The sequence below is a fragment of the Podarcis bocagei genome, assembly GCF_964188305.1.
Source record: "Podarcis bocagei genome assembly, chromosome: 7".
NCBI lineage: Eukaryota > Metazoa > Chordata > Lepidosauria > Squamata > Lacertidae > Podarcis > Podarcis bocagei.
In genome coordinates, this window is record NC_138132.1 from 85,658,249 (window position 1) to 85,683,496 (window position 25,248).

General features: G+C 48.7%; 1 protein-coding gene across 1 annotated transcript; it reads left to right on the plus strand.

The window, feature by feature from the left end:
- Window positions 1–415: 415 nt before the first annotated feature.
- On the plus strand, window positions 416–25,058 carry LOC308591504 (transmembrane protein 116-like; the record flags this gene model as incomplete). The annotated part of the gene is made up of 6 exons (XM_081202276.1): window positions 416–544; window positions 801–850; window positions 1,685–1,768; window positions 14,926–15,052; window positions 18,276–18,420; window positions 24,919–25,058. The coding sequence occupies 6 exons, from the start codon at window positions 416–418 to the stop codon at window positions 25,041–25,043; spliced, it is 660 nt and encodes a 219-aa protein (XP_081058402.1). The 3' UTR covers window positions 25,044–25,058.
- Between the last annotated feature and the right edge of the window lie 190 nt (window positions 25,059–25,248).

Consider the following 25,248-nt stretch of genomic DNA (forward strand, 5'->3'; position numbering starts at 1 on the left):
ATCACTTGCAACAGTTTGCCACCATTTTTGAGTGAATTTCAGAACGTCAGATTTTTGCTGAAATTGTGACCGCGCGGCTTAGGGATTTTTTCAAAAAAAGTTGTTGAAACCCGGAAATGAGTGTTCCGGTTTGCCAATGTTCTTTTGGAACTCGAATGTCCAGTGTATCTTCTTTGATTTCTGATTGGCTGCTGGAGCTTCCTTGGTTCCCGAATGTTTTGGAAGTCAAACGGTCTTCCGGAATGGATTCCATTTGGCTTCCAAGGTACCACTGTTCAGTCTTAAGTTCAGTTCCCTACAATTCTGCATGTTTGCTTCCCCCACCCTCTTTAAAATGTCATCCTGAAAATTCATCAGCATTTAAATAGCTAGGAATTCTCATGAGAAATCTCATCTGCCCCAGCTGCAACAAAACATGTCTCTCCCACCTTGGTCTCTGCAGCCGCCACAGAAAGCGCTGCAACTTTCCAACAGCTTGACTCCATCCCCAAAGCTTCGCTCCTCCATTGTCTCCAAAGGTAGATGGAAGCCAACAACTAACCTGGTAGGCCCAAGCAGGCTCATCGTGGAAAGAGCTGCTTAAACTCTCCAACTTCCTGGAGAATTGACTAGTGCAATTTGAGCCAGCCCACCTCCATCCGTGTGTGGTTGAAATTGTGCAAGTCAAATGAGCGTAAGATGATGGATTACGGTCACACGCAATTCTTTTATGCATATCAAAATGATGACTCCCCGTCTTGTGTCAAAACTATACAAAGCAGTTAAATCCCTTGTGTGTGGTTTTTTTCTTTCTTTTTTAGATTCTATGCTACGCAAATCACATTGGCCGAACAGCTATCTTTTTGTCTAGGTAAGTTTAAATGGTTTGGAATAGGGCTTCCTCCATTCAGAAAGAAAGGTTTTGTTTTGTTCTTAAAAAAGCAAAGTAGCATATATTTAAGCAGCCAAGCAAACAACAATGTGGTTAGTGGAGAAGGTTGGTAAAGAAAGTTTTGTCTTCCTCTCTTATTACACTAGTTAGTCTCCATGCCCAAGGAACTCTGGGAATGGCAGCTCTGGGAGGAGAATTGGGGGGGGGGTGTCTCCTAACAACTATCAGCACTCTTAACAAGCTAAAGGTAAAGGGACCCCTGACCATTAGGTCCAGTCGTGGCCGACTCTGGGGTTGAGGCACTCATCTCGCTTTACTGGCCGAGGGAGCCGGCGTACAGCTTCCGGGTCATGTGGCCAGCATGACTAAGCTGCTTCTGGCGAACCAGAGCAGCACACGGAAACGCCATTTACCTTCCCGCTGGAGTGGTACCTATTTATCTACTTGCACTTGGACGTGCTTTCGAACTGCTAGGTTGGCAGGAGCAGGGACCGAGCAACGGGAGCTCACCCCGTCGCAGGCCTTCTGATCGGCAAGTCCTAGGCTCTGTAGTTTAACCCACAGCGCCACCCGCGTCCCTCTTAACAAACTACAGTTCCCATAATTCTTTGGGGGAAGCCAAGATTGTTTAAAGTGGTGGTGCTTTAAATGTACGGTGTAGTCAAAGGGGGCCCAAATATCTGATTCCATATGAAGCACATTCGGATATCCACTCACTCTGGCCTGTGACCAATCCTGTTTCTTTGTTGTCCCTGGAAAGAAGATTTACGGGAGGCCTGTCTTAACTGGGACGCTGTCCATTTCTTCTTCCAGCTCTGTCCCTCTCTTACTTATGGTTCCCGTTTTTGGGCTGGGCAATTATTACGAATGTTATCAGAACTTCACTGCGGAACATGGGTGAGTCAACCTGACCGCACTTCAGTTGTTGCTGAATGAATCAAGACTTGCACCTTCCACAGCACTGTTGTGTATTGAGTCAAAGGATTTTATATCTGTATTATTATTGTCTGTATTTGCATTAGGGTAAAGTAACTGCCTTTTTGTTCCAGAGGGTACAGCTACTATAGGTTCATTTAAGCTGCTGTATTTGGATCCTCTGTCTTATTGGTTCCCTCCAAAATGTATCCTTTCTTGCTATTTCCCTGTCCCTGTAAATGTAGCTTTCCTCTCCCCAGTCTTTAGTCTTGTTGCTTTAATAAAGAAGTGTTACTAGAGAACGGTCTCCAGCATGTTATATCAAGAGAGCTGAAATCACAAACCCCACGTCACAACAACTGGCGACGAGGATGGGATCCGGAATGCTGAGGAGCGGTTAAACGCAGCCCTGCCTCAGAGTCCGGATTGCAGCTAAGAACAAGACTCACTGGCCAGCTGAGAAGACGACCCTGCCCACAGGACAATGGAGAGTCCAAGGGTATTGGAGCCCTTCCAGCCATCAGAGCCCCACACGTGGGAAGACTACGTCGAACGCTTCGAGTTCTTCGCAGAGGCTCAAGGGATCACCGATGCCAGCAAAAGAAGGGCCACATTCCTGAGCTACTGTGGGCCTGAGACCTTCAAGCTGGCCAAGGCATTGCTTGCTCCAGCGAAGCTAAGTGAGACATCTCTCAAAGATATTCTTGCCTGCCTAACAAGCCACTTGGCGCCTACTGAGACCAAGATCGCTCGGCGGATGGAGTTTCATAAGAGGCAGCAGCATGCTGGGGAGTCTGTATCTGCATTTCTGGCTGAACTGTGGAAGCTCGCTCAGCACTGCGACTTCCAAAATCTGAAAGAGACTCTCCTGGATCGGTTTATCGGTGGTCTGAGCAGCAAGAAAGCCAGAAGACGCATCGTGGCTAAAGAAGAGGTTACCCTTGCTTCAGCCTTGAAGGAGGCCACCGCCACGGAGAATTATGAAAGAGAGGAGCTTGATGCCAGTCACAAGGCCCCTAAGCCACAGATAGAAGTTGCGCATGCCATGGACGAGCTAGAGGCTACTCCGAGCCAGAGCCCAGTCCGTGGGGTCGAGTCAGTGCGTCAGGCCTGCACAGTGCACAAAGATCACCAAGGCAGGTGCCCAGGTTGTGGCGGAAACCATGAGCGGAAGAGTTGTCGTTTCCGGGATGCTATGTGCCGGACGTGCGGGAAGACAGGTCACATCGCCAGGGTCTGTAGATCGGCAGCGTTGGGAGCAACAGGAGCACCTAGACCGGAGCATCGCAGACCGCCCACAGCAACCCAATTTCTAAAGGACTGCCACTACGTAACGGAGATCAACGGGAGGGTCGTGCAGTTCCCAGCCCAAGGCAAGGCACATGTCAAGGTGAAGATTGAGGGTCAGCAGTGCGACATGGAGGTGGACTCCGGATCTGGATTCACTATCGTGTCGGACCAGACCGTGAGGACATTCTTCCCCAGGGGTAAGTTGCCCCCTCTGGAGCCCTTCCCGGCAACCTTGCAGTCATACTCAGCGGGCCGCATCCATGTTATGGGAATGTGTGCCGTGAGAGTACAGTTCCGGGACAAACAGGCTGTACTCAAACTGGTGATTGCGAAGGGCAGTCGCCCCAGTCTCCTGGGCACTGACTGGTTCCCCGCCCTGGGACTGAGTATATCAGGGCTTAATTCAATCCAAACCTGCCCTGAGATGAGCGAGGCATTATGCAAAGAATTTGCTGGTCTCTTTAATGGAAAACTGGGTTGTTATAAAGGGCCCCCAGTTGACTTCGAGTTGGACCCTGGGGTGGCCCCAATCCGACTCAAACCAAGGCGAGTGCCATTTGCACTGCAACCCAAGATCGAAGCAGAGCTGGATAAATTGGTCAAGCAGGGAGTTCTCTCACCCGTGGACTCTGCTAAGTGGGAGACTCCAATCGTCACGCCCCTTAAAGCAAATGGGGAAGTCAGGATCTGTGCAGATTACAAATGCACTATCAATAAGGCACTCAGGGGAAACTCATACCCCGTTCCAGTCGTATCACATCTGTTGGCTAAACTGGCTGGGGGCAAGGTGTTCGCCAAAATTGACCTGGCACAAGCTTACCAACAGCTGCCAGTAACCCCACAATCAGCAGAAGCACAGACTATTGTCACACATAAAGGGGCGTTCAGAGTTAACAGATTACAATTTGGAGTTTGTGTGGCCCCAGGGATTTTTCAAGGGCTCATGGAACGCCTGTTAAGAGGTCTGCCAGGGGTCTTGCCATTTTTTGATGACGTTTTGATTGCTGGAAAAGACCCACAGGAACTGGTTGCGCGTGTTCATGCAGTGTTGCTCAAGTTCAAGGAGGTGGGGTTGCAACTGAAAAAGAAAAAATGCAGTTTTGTGATGCCTCTCAATACGGCCTGGGGGCGGTGCTAAGTCATAGGGAACCGGATGGGTCGGAAAAGCCCATCTCTTTCTATTCCCGTACGTTGTCGCCCACGGAGCGCAACTATGCTCAACTTGACAAAGAGGCGCTTGCAATTGTGGCAGGAATCAAAAAGTTCCATGATTATGTGTACGGTCGCCATTTCTACATTGAAACGGACCACAAGCCACTGTTAGGGTTGTTCAACCCGAACAAACAAACGCCACAAATTCTCTCCCCCAGAATGTTACGTTGGTCTATATTCCTGAACGGGTTCCAGTACACATTGACCCATGTGCCGGGGAAACGGTTGTGCCACGCTGATACGCTGAGTCGATTGCCCCTTCCTGGCGGGAGCACTGAGGATCCTGCTCCAGCGGAGCACATAATGATGCTGGAAACACTTCCGGGGGCTCCTGTAACGGCTACTGATATAGCTGAGAAAACGAGGAAAGATGCTGTTCTCTCCCGTGTGCTCACTTGGGTGGGGAGGGGGTGGCCAGGTGGTCCGCATGAAGACAAATTCAGGCCTTATGCGACTAGGCAGCACGAGTTGTCCATGCATAAGGGTTGTCTCCTGTGGGGAGATAGGGTGATCATCCCAGCACCACTGAGAAACAGGGTTCTTGAGACGCTTCACATGGGACACCCGGGAATGGTCAGGATGAAGTCGCTAGCCCGATGTTATGTGTGGTGGCCTGGAATGGACCAGAACATAGAACAATGGGTACGAACATGCAAGGCATGCCAAGAGGTGCGGCCAGAAGTGGCCAGAGCACCAGTCCACTGGTGGGAGCAGTCCAGATCTCCCTGGAGCCGGCTGCACTTAGATTTTGCTGGGCCACTCCAGGGGAAGGTCTTTTTGGTTATCGTCGATGCATATTCCAAATGGTTAGAAGTGGCGATGGTCCCTAGCATGGCATCAGCTGCCGTCATCAAGGTGTTGAGGCAGCTGTTTGCAACCCACGGGTTACCTGAGACCATTGTATCAGATAATGGGGCAGCTTTTGTATCCCAAGAATTCAGGGCATTCTTGGCTGATAACTTCATAAGAGGGGTCACATCCCTTTCACCCATCCTCCAATGGGCAGGCTGAGCGCATGGTAAGAACAGCTAAAGAATCAATTGCGCGTTTAATGGAGGGTAACTGGTCAGCTCGCATCGCGCGAATGTTATTTTTGCAGCATGCGACGCCGTGTACTGCGACGGGCAAGTCGCCAGCTGAGCTGCTCTTGGGTAGAAGACTGGTAACGGTGCTGGATTATGTCCACCCGGATAAAATGCCAAACCGTAATTCAAGAGCAACCCCCCAGTCTGAGACTGACACAACTAGGTACCTCGCCCCTGAAGATCTGGTCTGGGTGAGGAACTATTCACGAGGTTCGCGATGGGTGGCTGGTGTGGTCACCCGGGCTAGTGGTGTCCTATTATGTGACCTTGGAAAATGGGCAAGTTTGGAAGAGACATATAGATCAGCTGAGGCGCCGGGCGCTCAGCAGGGAGGAGTCAGATAATTCATCCCTGGCTAACGACGCAGAGCTGCAAGACCAGAGTGAAAATGGCCCAGAGGTGCAGTCACCAGGGGCTTTAACAAATGAACCAGGGTCTGCTAGTCCTCATGATGACGAGGTACAGGTAGGGGACCCTGAGATGTCTGGGACTCCATCTGTTCCTGACGAAACCCCTAGAGCAGCCCCTCTACCACAGGTAACACCCAATCCAGAACCTGCAACACCTGTTGTCAGGAGATCAAGTAGAAGTTGTAGGACCCCACAGTACCTGAGAGATTACGTCTGCTGTGCTCACTAGGGGGGGGAGGGGTGTTGTGTATTGAGTCAAAGGATTTTATATCTGTACAGTATTATTGTTGTCTGTATTTGCATTAGGGTAAAGTAACTGCCTTTTTGTTCCAGAGGGTACAGCTACTATAGGTTCATTTAAGCTGCTGTATTTGGATCCTCTGTCTTATTGGTTCCCTCCAAAATGTATCCTTTCTTGCTATTTCCCTGTCCCTATAAATGTAGCTTTCCTCTCCCCAGTCTTTAGTCTTGTTGCTTTAATAAAGAAGTGTTACTAGAGAATGGTCTCCAGCATGTTATATCAAGAGAGCTGAAATCACAAACCCCACGTCACAACAAGCACTGAATGTGAAGGAGTGAGGACCAGGGGTCCACCTGGGTCCACTTTGGAATAAGCTGAAAGCTAAAAAAGACATTTCTCTCTCCCCTGCTTGCCCCTGCTTGCAAAAACAATATTTTTGCAACACAGCGAGTTTGCAAGAGGATGCGGTCAGGGGATTTTGGAGCTGTTCTGAGAAACTGTTCGTTTGCCCAGGATGTCTAGCCCACCACAAGGTTCTAAGCCGAGCAACCTGTTAAAACCACAAAAGAGGAGGGGGTCAAGGAGCATTTACTGGAACCAGTAAAAGGGGTCAGAAAGATTTTAAACTCGCAGCGCCACCTAGTGTATAATGCAGTTTGGAACCGAAAGACCAACATCAATTATTTAATTGGTTGAGCTTCAATGAATATGCATAAAGGGGAATGTTTGAGGGCTGGGTCAAGGGTTGAACCATTGTTTTGCCTAAGGGGATAAAAACTGTTTGCCCCTGGTGTTCGGGGGCATTTTCTCTCATTTTGGCAGCTGAATGCACCCCTTTGCTTTGCTTGTCTGACAAATAAACCAAAGTCAATAAAACTTTTGTAATTAAAATATTGCTGCCTGGATTTTTCCATTCTGGTCTGTATTCTGAAGTCTCTAACATTTCTGGTGCCGTGACTCGGATAGGGACCTTAAGTCCTCAAAAAGACCAGAAGGCAGCTCCCTTGTCCTTTTCTAGGCAGGACACAGGGGAAGGGCCAATAGGCCGCTTATCCTGGCGCCACCGAGGCTTTTCTTCGGAGGAGGGCGAAGCCAATTTGACCCTTCTGCTGGATCCTGGAAGAGAAGGCAATGGATTGAAGGACCGAGGTTGACAGGACAGGGCAGAGTCCAGCCGGCTGGTGAGTACATGACAAAGGGCCCTGGGGACAGAGGAAGACAGAGACCCCCTTGTAATTAAAAAGGGGAAGGGGCATCCTGATCACATGCCCAAGCGTGTTTGGTGGCAGTAAGGGAAGGATTGGCCCCTGATACCCACCCACGCTTAAGGATTTAAAGGAAGGCAAAAAGGAAAAAGGGGGGGGGAACCGGGAGGCTAGTGTGTGTGGTACAGCGTCCAGTGAAAGAGGCACTTGGTGCGTGTGTGTGTGTAACCCCAGGGTATTCCCCTGGGGTAGAACCAATAAGTACTCCGCTTCCCAGCAGCGCGAGCTCGACTGGGCGAGGAAAATTGGGAAGTGCATGTGTGTGTGTTTGGTGTTTGGGGATGCTGCACAAGGGCCATATTAAATATGGGAGGGAGTGGCTCAAAAGGTCTAATAACTCCCCTAAAGTGCATGCTGAACAATTTCAAGAAAGGATTCAGCGGAGACTATGGCGTTGTGATGACGCCAGAACACTTACACACTCTGTGTGAACTGGACTGGACACAGCATTGAACTGGGAAGAAACATAGGGGCCCTAGCTGGGACAGGGCAACAAGGAATATCTTTTGAGGCTGAGTAGTTACTTAGAGAAGAGTTTCAGACTCAGATTCAGATTTGGGAGCGATGGAGGGGATCGCTCCAGAGATCCCTTAGGTTATCCAAGTTAGTATACAGAACCAGAGTGCATACAAAGCTTTCAGATCTCTGGACCTCAATGAAGGCAAGAGTTCAGCCAGGCAGAGCTGGAGGGTTCTCTGCTGAGCTGTAAGTTTGATAGTAAGGCAAGCCTCCTAGTTTCTCCAAAGCCCATCACTGAACTGGGAAGCACATGAGCCTTGCAGACCTCCAACAGTTTTGATCCCTATAGTAAGTACAGCTTGACCAGGGAGGGCAAGCTAAATCCCAGAACTTAGTTAGGGAAGAGCTGGGTATCTATGTGACCAGCGGCAGTTTGGAACACATCAGGGAAACCACCAGTAGTGCCCTAGCTTCTCTGATGACCAGTGAGAGGTGGTCTATGGCTAGGAAATACGAAATGGTTTTAGACCTATAGCAGTTATAGGTGAGACAGGGAGGGCAATTTAATTGGTGTCCTTAACCAGGCACCAGCTGGATGGCTCAGTGCTCAGGTGTGTCTCAGAGAACACTGCAGCAGACCCCTGGTTTGAGACTCAGGCAGAGAAACCTCAAGAGAAGACCTGCATCTTTGTGGCCACCACAGTTGACAAGTTAGTTGCCACAGAAAAAGGATGAGGGAACAGAAAAAAACAAAAACAAAAACCAGCCGGACACCTGAAACTGACCACAGGGTGTGACCAGCCAAGGTCAGGTGTCTGCTGGGAGAACTACTAGAAGTTAAAAAAAAACAACAAAACACAAAAAACTGCATAAAACTAAAAGAGGAAGAAGAACTTTCTCCATTTAACTTGCATGAGTTTGTGAACATGGATGAAGTTCTAGAGGTTCACGTGATAATAGAGAAACCCCCCCACCCCCCTGGCTGAAGAAATATAAGACTGATCAATTCAAAATTAAGGAGAATTAATACACAGGCTTTAGAATTTCTTGGAACGCCTGATGGAGGCATACAGAATTTGGACCCCCTTTGACTTTGAACTCCCTGCACATGAGTTAATGGTAAATGCCTCCCTCATAGGACAATGTGCAAAGGACATTAGAACCAAAATCCAAAAACAGCCTGGGTTCCAGGGCATGTCCAGATTTCAGATCATGGCCATCGCCCAGAAGGTGTTTGAACAAAGAGGAGAGGCTGAGAAGAGGGAGAAAAAGCAGTGGAGGAAAGAAAAGGCAGCAGTGTTAGGCACAGCAATGGCTCACAGGCCAGGGACCCGAGGGGTCCGCCGTAGCCATTCAGAGACCCGTGGCCAAGGGGGAGGAAGATGTCTGTTCAGCAACAGCAAGGCCATAAGAATTACCCCTGTGAAAGGCTGCATGGAGCCAATTGGGAAGCCTGGTCAAAACGCATGTATTATTGGCTGGCAGAAAAGCAACTATGGGAAAGTACACAGGCTGAAACAGGCTTTGCCCAGCCCATTAAGAAGTTTACAGGCGCAGTGGAGGCTTGTGAAGGAGACGTGGCTGATGCTCTAGAGAAGCCCTGGGTTGCGTGGCAGGGATTGAAGACGGCATGTCAGGCTGCAGTGGAAGCCAGACCAGAGGGGCCTAGAGGATGCCCAGAAAGAGTACCAAGCCCAGAGGGGGCTCAGTACCAAGCCCAGAGGGGGCTGAGGCTGCTTTGGGAAGTTGTTTCTACGGTTCAACGCATCTGTGTGATGCACTGTGTGTTGGAGAAAGGCTGAAAAGGCAGTTGCAAGCTGTTCCTCAGGCAATGGAGCACCCAAAAGTGGGGGGTGCAGGCCAGGCAAGCCATTCCAAGAGTTCTGAGGAGGCCAAAGTCTCCAAGAGTTATTTGTCCTCTGAGGTGAAGTCCAACAGCGAAAGGCATTGCCATGCAATTGGCAGCTGGATGCAAGGCTAACATCTATATTGATTCTAAATATGCCTTCTTAACCCTGCATGCGCATGGCGCCCTATGGAAAGAGCGGGGCTTGAGTGGAGCCCACGGGAAAGCTCTGAAATACGTTCCAGAAGTTGAGACATTACTAGAAACTGTATGGGCCCCCAAAGAGATTGCTGTAATGCACTGCAAAGGCCATGATAGAGGTTGGGACATGGTCACTAGAGGCAACCGGAAAGCAGATAATGCAGCTTGTGAGGCAGCTCTGAAACCTCCACCAGTGGTCACCACCGCCCTCAACCCAGCTACCCTGTTGCTGGTAGGAGAAGGTGAGGAGCAGACGCACGATTGCATTGAGGTTATGGACACAAGACTGGACCAGGAGAAGTGGCCAGAGGAAATCGATTGGCAGACAGAGTGGCCAAGGAAGCAGCCCGGGAACCGGCCCCGCCTCAGTTATTGGAACAGTGGTCCCAGAAGGGATCTTAAGCACTGCTGACAAACCAGATACTATGTATCCACCCACATGAGGCCAGATGCCACAACCAAGCAGCTGGAGAAGTATGTCTATATAGCCAACCTTTATCAACTGGCGGCCCAGATTTCCAGGAAATGCCTGCTATGCCAAAAGAATAATCCCAGAACTCACTCCAGACGATGTGGAACCACGTTACACCCTTGATGAACAGCAGTGGACCAGCCAAGAAGGAGCAACGCTCCAGGAAGGACCAGACAGCCGTGTTTTTGTGCCCCAACATCTGGCCAGCACAATTGTAAAGAATTACCACGAGTCCACCCATTTGGGAGGCCCAGCTGTTCAAAAGCACACCTTGGGAGAATATTCTATCTCAACTAACTGCTGCTATAACTAACTGCTGCTATATCCCAAAATGTGCCCTGTGCGCCAACCAAGAGACTGAGACTATCACCCTTTGAACTTCTATATGGCAGGCCAACCCCTTTCGTCCGAGACATCCCCGCCAGTTTGGGGCAGATGGGAGATCACATCACCCAAGAACAAGTGCAATCCCTGTGTTTGTTGTGTGTGTTTGCTTCCTTTCCAGGTATTCTCTCGAGCGTACACCTGCAGTCCCGCGGCAGTCTCGCTGAGCCAGTTCACCAGTTCCTCTGGGTGACAGCGTCTGGCGACCCCCTCATCCCCAACTGCAGTGAAAGTAGTCGAGGTGATCCCCTGGGTACATCACACGCATCTGAAGAAGGGTGTCTGGACTTGCAAGAGAAATCCTGCTGACCCTCTGAAGTTGATCATCACCTTGTGTCTGACGCTACCAGGGAAAAAGCGTTAGGCCACGGGCAACGAGATCCTGCGACTAATCATCACAAGGACAGTTACAAAGACTTTCTCTTTTCTCTCTTATTTTCTTTATTGACTTGCTCTATGTCTTATTGCCCTGACCCTACCGAACCATACCAACCCTATTGGCCGCAGTACAGCATCCCACTCTCCCACTGTGGCTCTTTATTCACTGCATTGCCCAGCGCACTTGGATGTGGCTCCTCCGGGGAGCTGCAGGATTGGTCGAAATCTATCGAGTTCTAGACCACTCTTGTGGTTGTGGGAGAATAGCCTGCTGGTTGCAGGGTAGAGCACTGTACCAACCCCATTTGATAATCAGGTGCACATTAAAATTACTGAACAGGTGCCTGTAACTTCTGCAGCCCCACCTGTGGTTGTCGTGGTGGCTCAAGCCTCCCAAAATCCCAGAATACTACCTGAACTACTGGGCCTGGTAACTCCACACCTAATACCCTTGAATGTGGCAGGGTATTCTTGTGGCTGCATAAGAGTTGCCGCCCAGTAGACAGACAGGGCACCTAGTTCCGGAAGAATTGGATGGGAGGGGTGCCCGCGGGCAGGGTCCCCAACGTAGAAACTTGCTCTCCAGCAAATTTAGAGGCACCACTAGGACTTTTGGTATTGGGACCAGAACCCCTTGATATAGTCACCCCGTGTGTCAGGCCGTTGCAGGGGTGGATATATTCTTGTGGGTGCATGGTGATATATGAAGAGGGGGAAGCCCCTTTTGGGTATAATCTCTTGAGGAGACAACACGAGGGCCCAGTCCACCCACAAGGGATTATAGGGAAATTGCTCCATATAGTGGGTGCCTCAGCAAAAAGGTGGAGAGTCACCCCTGAGGCCCAGCGAATAATTGAATACGAATATCAGTGGGCCCTTCAGCAGTAAAAGAACATTAGGAATGGCCCCCGAGTATTGGTGGGAGGAACTATGGAAATATTGGGGTTGGTGGGTAGGCGTGGTATGTACTGCCCTACTTCTTTGGATACTCCTGTATTTTTGCTGGCATTGGCCAAAGCGGGAAAGAGTTCCCTGGTCTCCCCTGCCAACTTTTCCTGTCTAATGACTGAGTGGGGTGTCCATAACCCCTACACTAGGTGTTTACAAGTGGCTGAAGTGGTAACCCATTCTGCCAATAAGTCACCCCAACAGATGCCACGAGTGGACTACCACTCCTCCCACTGCCACTTAACCGTTCCGCCATTCACAACCGAGCATTGGTCAATGCAGCTACATGTACGCATGCCCTGGCTCTCTATGATGTGGTACCTATAGGTCCATCAAAATGAAAATGCAGAACCATAATCGGTCGGCATTTTCATGATGGAAAGGGGGGAATGAAGGAGTGAGGACCAGGGGTCCACCTGGGTCCACTTTGGAATAAGCTGAAAGCTAAAAAAGACATTTCTCTCTCCCCTGCTTGCCCCTGCTTGCAAAAACAATATTTTTGCAACACAGCGAGTTTGCAAGAGGATGCGGTCAGGGGATTTTGGAGCTGTTCTGAGAAACTGTTCGTTTGCCCAGGATGTCTAGCCCACCACAAGGTTCTAAGCCGAGCAACCTGTTAAAACCACAAAAGAGGAGGGGGTCAAGGAGCATTTACTGGAACCAGTAAAAGGGGTCAGAAAGATTTTAAACTCGCAGCGCCACCTAGTGTATAATGCAGTTTGGAACCGAAAGACCAACATCAATTATTTAATTGGTTGAGCTTCAATGAATATGCATAAAGGGGAATGTTTGAGGGCTGGGTCAAGGGTTGAACCATTGTTTTGCCTAAGGGGATAAAAACTGTTTGCCCCTGGTGTTCGGGGGCATTTTCTCTCATTTTGGCAGCTGAATGCACCCCTTTGCTTTGCTTGTCTGACAAATAAACCAAAGTCAATAAAACTTTTGTAATTAAAATATTGCTGCCTGGATTTTTCCATTCTGGTCTGTATTCTGAAGTCTCTAACAAATGGAGCCCTCTAACAATTAGACATTTATTTAGCCATTGCAAAACTATCTGCATACCGCAATTCCATTTTTTAAAAAATCAAAGCGGTTTGCAACAATGCTAGTATATTTAAAGCCAAACAACAATTTAAACACTTCTTCAGCTGACTATGACGGAAAATGCTTCTTCATTTTTTTCATAAGCAGAATACCAATTCCTTCCATAGCATTACTGGGGATATAAGGTGAGCCAAATGAGGATGGTTTTGCTATGGAATCAAATATGTATTAATTGTTAGAGGCCAGGAAGGTTATCACAAGAAAATGGAAGTATTTAGAGGGATTACTAACTAAGGATTTATGGTATAGCTAAATCTGGTCTGCAGTTACTGCTGAAAAAAATCAATCAATCAATCAAGGCACAGTAGAGGGCAAACAAAAAAAGCTTCATTTTCAAATACGTTGCAAAATTTAATTTTGTATATTAATGATTACAAGGTCCAAATGACTCTTAGGAATCATTGAATCATAGAATGGGACCCCAAGGGTCATCTAGTCCAACCCCCTGAAATGAAGGAATCTCAGCTAAAGCATCCATGACAGATGGCCATCCAACCTCTGTTTAAAAACCTTCAAGGAATTTCACTTATATTTATAAATAAAACATCTTTTTTTACATATCTTATTACCACCCCCACAACACCAATCATATATTTTCCCTGCAGAATGTGAATGAAACAACCAAATTTGAATTTTGTGTGTATGTTTAATTTTAGTTTTCATTCAATTTTGCTGTTCTTCTGTTCTTGTGTGTCGTTGCGGTGTATGTCCTTGTTTAAATAAATAAAAAGAAAAATACATTTTTTAACAGAAAGGGGGGGAAAGAAAGCCTGACTGCAAATAAAAGTTTTCAGTAAACATTTGAGCATTAGTATAAAAGGTGAAGGTTGAATCTCTCTCGACAGAACCTTACGCAGGAGCTGGCTAATGACACTAAAGGCTCGCTTCTGTGTCGATCTCAGATGAGCCTCGCCAACTACGACGCTCCTGCAGGTGATCTCAGTGATCAAGCTGGGATATAAGTGTTCAGTTGGCCCCTGAGATACCCTGGACCTGTGTCATTCAGGGCTTTGTAAAATAATACAAGGAGCTGGAACCTGACCCAGTTGGAGATGCCAGCCGGGGGCCCCATCAGCACTCTGGCCACCAGCAGAAGCTTCCAAGGGCAGCCCCACATTGAGTGTGTTGCAGTAATCCAGCCCTGAGGTTATCCACTCATGGGCTACAGCGATCAGGCTACTTGGGGTGCCTCTAATGGGGTGCCTCCTTTTGACAATGGTTGGCCCTGCCGGTGTGAGCCTCTGCAGCCTGTCCCACTGGACTGTGAGTCCATATTGTGCTTTATCAGGGACTAGGGTCCCCTTCTAATAATAAATAATAACAATAAATTTTATTTATACCCCGCCCTCCCCAGCCAAGGCTCAGGGCGGCTAACACCAGGTATAAAAACAATCAATTAAAATACAACTTAAAAACAAGATTAAAATACATTTAAATGGAGCCTCATTTCAGTAGAAACTCAAATCAAAATCTTTTTGGGGGGATGAAAACGTCAAATCTTCACCAAGGCCAACTATCCAGACTGATCCTACGTGGGCCAGAAAAAAGCCAAGGAAGTCCCCAAATAGGAGTTCCATCACAGAAGGAGAAAGGAAAAGAAAGAGGGGGAGGGAATCAAGTTGATTCCAAGTCAAAGGCAAGGCAGAACAACTCTGTCTTACAGGCCCTGCAGAAAGAAATCAGATCCTTCAGGGCCCTGGTCTCATGAGGCAGAGCGTTCCACCAGGCTGGAGCCAGTGTTGAAAAGGCCCTGACTCTGGTTGAGGCTAATCTGACTTCCTTAGGGCCCGGGACTTCTAGGGTGTTGCTATTTATGGACCTTCTATCTCCTTTCTGTCTGGCAGGTGCCTCTCGATGCACACGGAAGTCAAGTTCATCACGGGTCCCCATCAACATCCTTGCAGTGTGATGTTCTCTTACGGCATCGGAGTGTTTTTCATCTCATTCCTGGCCAGCTTCATTGCTATCCTGGTAAGAGACACAGGCGCTCATTACAAAAAAGCTGGCCTCTGCAAAAGAAGAGCTGGGCTCCAGGTGATCTGGAACTACAGGTGTGGGCAGGGAGGTATTCCAGAAGCCAGGGTGGAGTCTAAAACAGGAGGGATCAGTTACGGGTAGGTAGCCATGTTGGTCTGCCATAGTCGAAAAAAAAGTAAAAAAATTCCTTCCAGTAGCACCTTAGAGACCAACTAAGTTTATTGTTGGTATGAGCTTTCATGTACATGCACACTTCTTCAGATACCTTCAGCTCATACCAATAACAAACTTAGTTGGTCTCTAACGTGCTACTGGAATAATTTTTTTTATTTTATTTCGAGGAGGGATTCAGGTTCTGAAACAGCGAGAAGGGCCAGAGATAGGGGCATAGAATCAAAACTAGGCAGAGATCAAGACCCAAAGCAGTACCCACGGGAAAGACTCAGACACGAGACAAGTCGGCTGGACTGGAGAGTCAAGCCTTGAGACCCTTAGGATCAGAACATGGGACGCTGCCTTGTACAGATCATTGGCCCATCTGGATCAACATTTCCTACACTGACTGGCAGCAGCTCTCTGGGGCTTTGGACCGGGTTCTCACCCAAGCCCTACCTGGAGATGCTGTCGGGGACTGAACCCGGGACCTTTTGCATGCAAAGCAGATGTTGTATCTGTTATGTGCTGAAGTTCTCACCCTGGGCCAGCAGGGGGATACTGTAGATAGTTATGCAAATAAGGGATCGAAAGTGACGTTCAGTGATTCAACTCAGTGATTCAGCTTAGAGAGTGGCCACATCTGGCTGTGCTCTGATGTCCATCGATCCCACCTTCGTCGCCAGTGTTAAGTTGTGGGTGAACATATCTGACGACACAGCGATTCTTCAAACAGCTCTTGTTTATTGACAGGCCAGAACAGAACTGAACTGAAGGGTTCAGTCGGCCTGCTTATATAGTGCTCCAGTACAACGTAACTGTAAATTTTCTAAAACTATCCAGTATCTCTGAGCTACAGACTGGTGTTGCAACCCAGAGGGACCGTAGGGGCTAGTCCACCAGGCTTAAAATGGAAAGGGGGAGCAGGCAGTGCAGGCGGTGAGGCTTCGGGGAACCCCAGTTTGGGACAACACTCCCCACAAACTCCCCCCCAGTAGAATCATGGAATCATAGATATTTTTTTCCTGGGGTGACATCACTCCCCCTGTAATCCTGGCAGCCTCGCTCTCCCAGCTCTGCTATTGCTTTTTCCAAACTAACGCACAGCTGGAGTCTATCCCCTTTCTTGCCTGAAACTGAATGTCCCGCCTTTTCTGCCATCGCCTGTTTTTGTTCTTCAATGGCACCTCTCTCCGCCAATCTCCTGAGGAAGCTGGCTTGACTTATTTTTTAGGCCTTGCCAAATCCTTTAACCGAACCCCTCATTTACTAATTTCAGAAACTGTGGGGCGAACCGGGCACCCAGGAATTTTAGGAGAACCTTGCTCCCTGCAAACCCATAACTATACAGTTTATGCTTACCCAACAGTTTCATAATGTGAAGGCAGTCCTCTGTTTTCATTTTTAGCTGTGTACGTAATAAAGCTGTACCAATCTATTGCAAAAGAGTCTTTGTGCTTTAAACCATGTGTGAATTTTATTCTGTTAGTCAATTTTTCTACAAGTGCTGCTTAACATACTTCATTGTACCAGTTTGTCAAAGAAGCAGCCCCCCCCCCCCCCCGATTCTTCCAGCATCTCATTATTACAAGCCTGGCCACCAGGGGTTTGAACTGTAACTTAGTGCTACCTCGTGCAGAAAGGCTGAGCAGAACCAACTCTGGACATTTAGACATGTTTGGTTCAGTATTTGCTTTTATTTCAACAAATTCTTCCTGGAACTGAGCCACTTTCCCACATGCCCACCACATGCTGATGAGACCCCAACGTTCTCCAGCATTTTGATGACTAGGAAGAGCCAATGTCGGATGGGCATATCGGTGTGAGATACCATTTTTGCAATACAGTGCAATTGCATCTTATGGGCAGTTGACTTGCACAATTTCAACCCTGCAAACTGAAACCTTGCAGATTAATTACATGCAAGGTGGAGAGCATGAAAAACTCATTTTGTGCTGTGTTTTCCTGATGTGGAAAGAGCTTTTAAGCACCCCACGTTGCCTACTGGGCTTTGGGATGCTCTCACAAGATTTCACGGGAACTTAAATGGCCCAACGAGATCTCGTGATAGCATCCCAGAGCTTGTGTGCTAAATGAGACTTGCACAGTAAGGAAAACAGAGTGCTTAAAAACTCTCTGTCTTGCTTGGGGGGGGGGTAAGGTCTGCTCTTGTGCCGGCTCAGGAAAGTAAGGAGGGTCACAGGAGGGCAGTTCAAGTATATGTGGTTTTGCATATATGGGGCTGTGCAATATCTGGTTTCCAACATCGCAATATATCACCAGCTAAACATAGCTATATACCGATATATCATGTTGTCTGAAATAAGGCTGGAGCTATGTAGAGGCATTGGCTGGCTTCACGGTTTCCCCCACATTGTGATTTTTGCATAGCGCGCGCACACACACACACACACACACACACACACACACATCACGTTTTGCGATATATCGCCAGGTCAAAAACTATGACGCCAATATCACAGTATAGACTTCAAACCACTTTTGGACGCTGTATCAATATATCGCCCAGCCCTAAATGTAACTCACATGCCAGGTGCGATTTTGCTGTATTTTTAGTGCTACCTGTTTCATCTACTTCATTGCTATTATAAGCAGAAGGTTGTGCTGAATTTTCTTTTATTTACACATTGAGTGTATTGCTCATGTTAGTGAGATTTATAGCAAGACCTTCCTCTGAGGAAGTCAGGGTGTATTTCATCCTGGGATTCATTGCTGCCTGGGGCTTGGAGCCCACGCCCTCCGCATTAAACGTGATCAGAAGGAACTACAGTGGAACCTCGGGTTGTGGACGTAATCCGTGATGGAGGCACGTCCGCAACCCGCAGCATTCGCATCCTGAAGCGCCGCGTCTGCACAGGCGCAATTCGGTGCTTCTGTGCATGCGTGATTCAGCGCATGTGTGAGCGGCGAAACCCAGAAGTAACCTGTTCTGGTACTTCCGGGTTTCTCGCAGTCTGTAGCCCGAAAACACGTAACCTGAAGCGTCCGTAACATGAGGTATGACTATAGTAGATTCTGATAACTGGTTTTGGTTTTTCTGCAGGTTTTACTTATCCAAGCCAGAGGGCTGTACAAGAGGTTTCTGAATTCAACTGGCTATGTGGGCGATCAGGAGTGGGCGATGATTAAGATGGTAGAGCAAAGAGTGTTTTTGTACCCCATGATATTTTTTTGCTGCTGGGGTCCAGGTAAGGAAAGCTGGGGAATAATAATAATAATAATAATAAATTTTATTTATATCCCGCCCTCCCCAGCCAAAGCCGGGCTCAGGGCGGCTAACAACAATAAAATAATCAATCAAATAATCACACAATCTAAAAATATTTCATTATAAAAATTAATTAAATCAAATTGATGGCAACCAATTAAGTAGAATTATGTGCAGGTTGCCAGAGGAGGGAGTCAGGCTGCGCCCTGACCAAAGGCCTGGCGGAACAACTCTGTCTTGCAGGCCCTGCGGAAAGATGTCAGGTCCCGCAGGGCCCTAGTCTCTTTTGACAGAGCATTCCACCAGTTTGGAGCTGCAGCCGAGAAGGCCCTGGCTCTAGTTGAGGCCAGCCTAACCTCTCTGAGGCCTGGGACCTTGAGGATGTTATTATTTGCAGACCGTAGGTTTCTCTGTGGGGCATACCAGGAGAGGCGGTCCCGTAGGTACGAGGGTCCTAGGCCGTATAGGGCTTTAAAGGTTAAAACCAGCACCTTAAACCTGATCCTGTACTCCACCGGGAGCCAGTGCAGCTGGTATAATACCGGATGAATGTGCTCTCGCAGCGAAGACCCCATAAGGAGTCTCGCCGCGGCATTCTGCACCCGCTGGAGTTTCTGGGTCAGTCTCAAGGGCAGCCCCACGTAGAGCGAGTTACAATAATCCAGTCTGGAGGTGACCGTCGCATGGATCACAGTGGCTAGGTCAGGACGAGAGAGATAAGGGGCTAACTGCTTAGCTTGGCGGAGATGAAAAAATGCCGCCTTTGTTATAGCTGTAATCTGCGACTCCATAGAGAGGGAGGTATCGAAGATTACACCCAAACTCTTAACGGACGGTGCTGGCACTAATTGCACCCCCGCAAGAGATGGGAGTTGCCCCCTCGATCCCATATCGTCCCGCCCCAGCCAGAGGACCTCTGTCTTCGAAGGATTTAACTTCAACCGGCTCCCACGTAACCATCCAGCCACAGCTTCCAGACATCTGGTCAGTGTGTCTGGGGCCGAGTCAGGATGGCCATCCATCAACAGATAGAGTTGGGTGTCATCAGCATACTGATGGCAACCCAGCCCAAAACTCCGGACAAGCTGGGCGAGGGGGCGCATAAAGATGTTAAAAAGCATCGGGGAGAGAATTGCACCCTGAGGCACTCCACACACCAAGGAGTGGCGTGATGACAATTCCCCCCCAAGCGCCACCCTCTGTCCCCGACCAGAGAGAAACGAGCGCAGCCATTGAAGGACTGTGCCCTGGATCCCCACGTCGGCAAGGCGGTGGTCCAGGAGTTCGTGATCGACCATGTCAAAGGCTGCTGACAGATCTAAAAGAATCAGCAGCCCCGACCCGCCTCGATCCAGCTGTCTGCGGAGATCATCTGTTAGGGCGACCAGAGCCGTCTCGGTCCCATGACCAGCGCGGAAGCTGGACTGGAATGGGTCCAGAGCAGATGTTTCATCCAGAAACCTACCAAGCTGTTCAGCAACCGCTCTCTCAATCACCTCACCCAGGAATGGAAGATTCGAGACCGGGCGGTAATTGGATAGATCTGAGGGATCTAATGATGTTTTCTTTAAGAGCGGACGCACCACCGCCTCCTTCAGTTCCCCTGGGAATATCCCGGTGCCAAGGGACAAATTGATGATATCCCCCAGGGGGCCCCGCACCTCGTCTGGACACGCTCTAATCAGCCATGACGGGCACGGGTCCAGAGGACAGGTGGTGGGCTTTCCAGCTTGGAGGAATCTGTCCACATCGGCTGGAGATATCCGGTCAAAGTGGTCCAATACTGGACCCGAGGACAGTCGAGGGGCCTCCAGTTCCTTTATTGTATCCAAATTGGCAGGGAGGTCATGGCGGAGCAACAGGACCTTCTCCGCAAAAAAGCTCGCAAATGCCTCACAGCTGTGTGTCAGATTGTTATTTAAATTTGGCTGTCCTTCAAGGGACGTTAAAGACCGAATTATACTAAATAATTGCGCCGGGCGAGAGCTAGCGGATGCAATGGAGGCCGAGAAGTAAGACTTCTTAGCAGCCTTCACTGCCATCTCATAGGTTTTCATAAAAACCCTATAAGATGTTCTTGAGGCTCCGTCACGGGCACCCCGCCATACTCGCTCTAGCCGTCTGAGGTCCCGCTTCATTTTCCGAAGCTCCTCGGTAAACCAGGGAGCCCGGTTTCTGCGGGGTCGCAGAGGGCGCTTAGGTGCGATCTCATCGATGGCTGCCAGGAGCTGGGTATTCCAGCCCTCAACAAGCTCAGTCAATGAGTCGCCAGGGGGAGCATGGTCCCGCAAGGCTTGACGGAATCTATCCGGGTCCATCAGCCTCCGCGGGCGAGCCCAAATCGGCTCGCCACCTAAGCAGGGTGGGGGTGGAAAGTCAATCTTGGCTTTCAGAGCGTAGTGATCAGACCATGGCACCTTCATCGAAGGAGACATGATCACATCTATACCGGCGCCAAAGATCAAATCCAGCGTGTGGCCTGCTTGATGTGTGGGGACCGATACAAACTGGGAGAGCCCTAGTGTCGCCATGGAAGACACCAGGTCCAGAGCCTGTGAGGAGGGAGTGGCATCAGCGTGGAAGTTGAAGTCTCCCAATACCAGTAGGTTAGGGAACTCCAAGGCCCAGCCGGCCACCGCCTCCAGCAGGCCTGACAGGGTGGCTGCTGGTGCGCTAGGTGGCCGGTACACCAGCCAGACAGCCAAGCTCTCCTCGGAGCCCCACACTAGGCCAACACATTCAATGCCGGGGATCGATGGCGATGGTAGAGCCCTGAAAGAACAATCTTCCCGGATTAATACTGCCACCCCTCCCCCCCGGCCCACAGTCCGTGACTGGTGGAGGACGGAGAAACCCGGGGGCGCCATCTCTCGTAAGGTAACAGTTACCCCTTCGCGCACCCAGGTCTCCGTCACACAAGCCAGGTCAACTCCCTGCGAGATAAAGAAATCTCGCAGGGTAGCAGTTTTGTTGCCTATAGACCTGGCATTGCACAACACCAGTGAAGGAGGTGAGTAATCCTTGCTCACCCTACCCTCGTCTCTCGGGATGGGGCGCAGATTGGAAGGGGTACGAGCATATCCATATCTCGATCCCCTTCGCCTATAACATCTGCCCCCACCGCCATACCTCCCTCGCCCCTCCACGGTCGCAATCCCAAGCCTCATACTAACCTCCATTTACAAATAGAAAACAAAACAACCAAAACAATTATACCCAAACAAAACCAATCCCCGCCCCACTCAGTGTCCAACCCCCCCAAAAAACAAAAAAACAAAATGGAACAAACAAAAATACATAAATAAAAACCACCATTCACGGTGGTACAACAAAGTAAACAATAAAAGCACCTTTAAAACACCTTAAAATATATAAAAACATCTTTAACATTTGCAGCAGATAATGAAATAATATAATATTATAAAAAACAACAACCCCCATTTAAGGTGCTGCAAATTAAAGCAATTAAAACATTTAAAACTATTTTGTCCATTGCTGCCGGTAGCTGCTCTGTCCTCTAAACCGTGATGGTAGTGCAGGCCTCGCCCCCTAGGCCGGATGGAGTTGGCAGGAGAGGGAGCGGTCTTCCCGGCACTCACAAAGCAGCAACAGCAGTCGTGTCCCGGAGGCCTCTCCCAGGCCTCTTATGCTGTGGCGATGAGTGCAGGCCCCGCCCCTTAGGCCAGATGGAGTTGGCAGAAAGGGAGCGGTCCTCCCAACACTCACGCAAGCAGCAGCAGCAGTCTGCCCTGCCTTTGACAGTCTGCCTTGTTACGTGTCTAGAAAGTCAATGAGAGTTACTCCCGGATAAGTAGATATAGATATATATGTGGCTTGTCCTCTCAGATAAATTAATTTAAAGGAAATAAATAAAACAATGTTCCTCCTTACCTTTTCTCCCAATTGTGGGATGTAAACACAGGAGCAGTCAATGACAACATTCCTAGAGTGTACATGTTAGAACATGGGGAGGGATGTCTGTCCAGCAAGCAGGTAAACTTCCTGGGGACGGACTTCCTCCGCATGTGACCAGAGGTGGGTGTGGCCTCACCTGTGCAGGTAATGACAAAAGCACAGGGCAGCCAGCCATCTCTCTCTCTCTGCCATCACCTTTCGAAGAAGCAGGATGCCCTCTTGGCTCTCAGCCAAGAGAGGAGAGGGCTATCTTCCTATAAGATAGATTCTAAGTGTATTTTACCTTTTTAAGCCTGTCTGCCGTCTGGGATCATATTGTGAACAGATCGTGAGTAAACTCTTTTATACTTTTATAAAGACTGTGTTGTGTCTTGTATTTTAAGAGGGAACAAAGGGGAAATTACCTGAGTAATTATTATAGAGGTTCTAGCGAACCTGTGCACACGTTACCGTTGCGAACTTAAAGGGGAATGTCTATAAACTCTGCTGATATTTTGGGAACTTGTTAGCACAAGTTGGATAAGGATATAATTAGTCAATATATCCTCTCCTGCACCCCAGAACATTCCCACACCAATAACCCACAAAAAAGGCATTCTGGAAAATTAGGGGCGGGTGGTGCTGTGGTCTAAACCACAGAGCCTAGGACTTGCTGATCAGAAGGTCGGTGGTTCGAATCCCCGCGATGGGGTGAGCTCCTGTTGCTCTGTCCCAGCTCCTGCCAACCTAGCAGTTCGAAAGCACGTCAAAGTGCAAGTAGATAAATAGGTACCGCTCCGGCGGGAAGGTAAGTGGCATTTTCTTGTGCTGCTCTGGTTTGCCAGAAGCGGCTTAGTCATGCTGGCCACATGACCTCGGCCAGTAAAGAGAGATGAGCACCCAACCCCAGAGTCGTCTGCGACTGGATCTAACGGTCAGGGGTCCCTTTACTTTAGAGCTTGGAAGCTCCAGAAAGGTTTTGGGGGGATGCAAGTTGGATGAAAGGGGAGGGGAGCTGGAGACTGGAAAATGTCCTTCTGTGAACTTCCATGTCTGTCTAATATGCTCTTTCACCAGTGTTATTTGACATTCTCGATTATTAATAATCCACGGACTTTTAAATCCCCTCCAAAAAAGAGATAAATAAACACAACTATTTTTATTCCATACAATGGGGGGGGGGCCACTTAAAGACCCACCAAAAATACATGGTGCAAATCCAGTTTATGTGGATCACTTAGATTTATTTGCTTTGCTTCTGAGGCAGGGCAAGTTGTGCTAAGCACATTTCCTTCAGAGCTAGATTCCTCCCTGTGTTTCCCTTTCCTTATCACTAAATTTTGTTTAGAAGGAGCCTGAAACTCCTAAGGAGTTTATGGATTCAGTTTTTCAAAGTGACAGGGCATTTTCCGTAGACTTGCGGTCTAAATACAACAAGTACCCAAAGGGGTACGCGGGTAGCGCTGTGGGTTAAACCACAGAGCCTAGGACTTGCTGATCAGAAAGTTGGCAGTTCGAATCCCCGCAACAGGGTGAGCTCCCGTTGCTCGGTCCCTGCTCCTGCCAACCTAGCAGTTCGAAAGCACGTCAAAGTGCAAGTAGGTAAATAGGTACCACTCTGGTGGGAAGGTAAACGGCGTTTCTGTGCGCTGCTCTGGTTCGCCAGAAGCAGCTTAGTCCTGCTGGCCACAAGACCCGGAAGCTGTACGCCAGCTCCCTCAGCCAATAAAGAGACATGAGCGCCGCTACCCCAGAGTCGGCCACGATGGACCTAATGGTCAGGGGTCCCTTTACCTTTACCTTTACCCAAAGGGGGAAAAAGAGAGGGGGTGGAATAGGAAAGAAGCAAGCTTAGATTTGTAAACGTGATGATGGGGGGGGGAGGTGTGTTGGTATGTATTGGTTTTTTTTAAAATAAGTAAGTGCGTTGGACTTTTCAGCTGAATTCTGAGCCCACAAAATCCAGGGGTGCATTTAGCAACTTGGATTCCTCAGTGGCTTGGGTTAATTGATAAAGCTCTCAAATTATTGTTAAAACATCGGGCAGTGGGGAAAGGGTGTTGTATGTAAATCAGGGGTGGGTGACCTTTGTCACCTTGAGGGCCGCAGTCTCTGATGGACAGCCTTCCAGGGGCCACTCACTATGAATGCCTCCCTTGTTCTCTTATAATAGCAATGGCGCCCACCTGAGAGGTGCCGTTCCAGCTGAAAAAAAGCCCTGGTTTAAATTGTTTTAAAAGTACTGTATTTTCAGTTGTATTCTTTAAAGCAGGCTTCTTCAACCTTGGCCCTCCAGATGTTTTTTGCCTACAACTCCCATGATTCCTAGCCAGCAGGACCAGTGGTCAGGGATGATGGGAATTGTAGTCTCAAAACATCTGGAGGGCCGAGGTTGAGGAAGCCTGCTTTAAAGTTTTGAAGTTTGCCACCCTGGGACTTCTTTGAGAGGATACAGGTTTAATAAGTAAAACAAATAATGGGCTGGGGAAATAAAAACACCTACCTGTGCCTTACTGAAGTCACTTTGGGGCTATAGCGATGCGATTTTATTGGTGACTGAGTCCTCCCCTTTGGATTTTTCCAGCCTTTATCCTTGGAATCTTCAGACTGACATCTTTGGAGCACACCAGGCCGTACATGGGATTTTGTGTTTTAGAGGTAAGCATTGTGTTAATCTTTGAAGCCCTGGACAACTTAGGTCCAGGGTAACTCAGAGATCGCCTGAACCCTTGATCACCTGCAGGAGAGTCTTTGCTCGTTCCCCGAGTTGCTGAGGCAAATTTGACAACAACAAGAAGCAGAGACTTTAGTGTCATTGGCCCAGTCCTGTGGAACACTCTGCCACTAGAGATTTAGCAGGCACCTTTTTGTGCCAGGTTTTCAGTGCCCGCTGAATTTTTTTTCTTTTCCATCA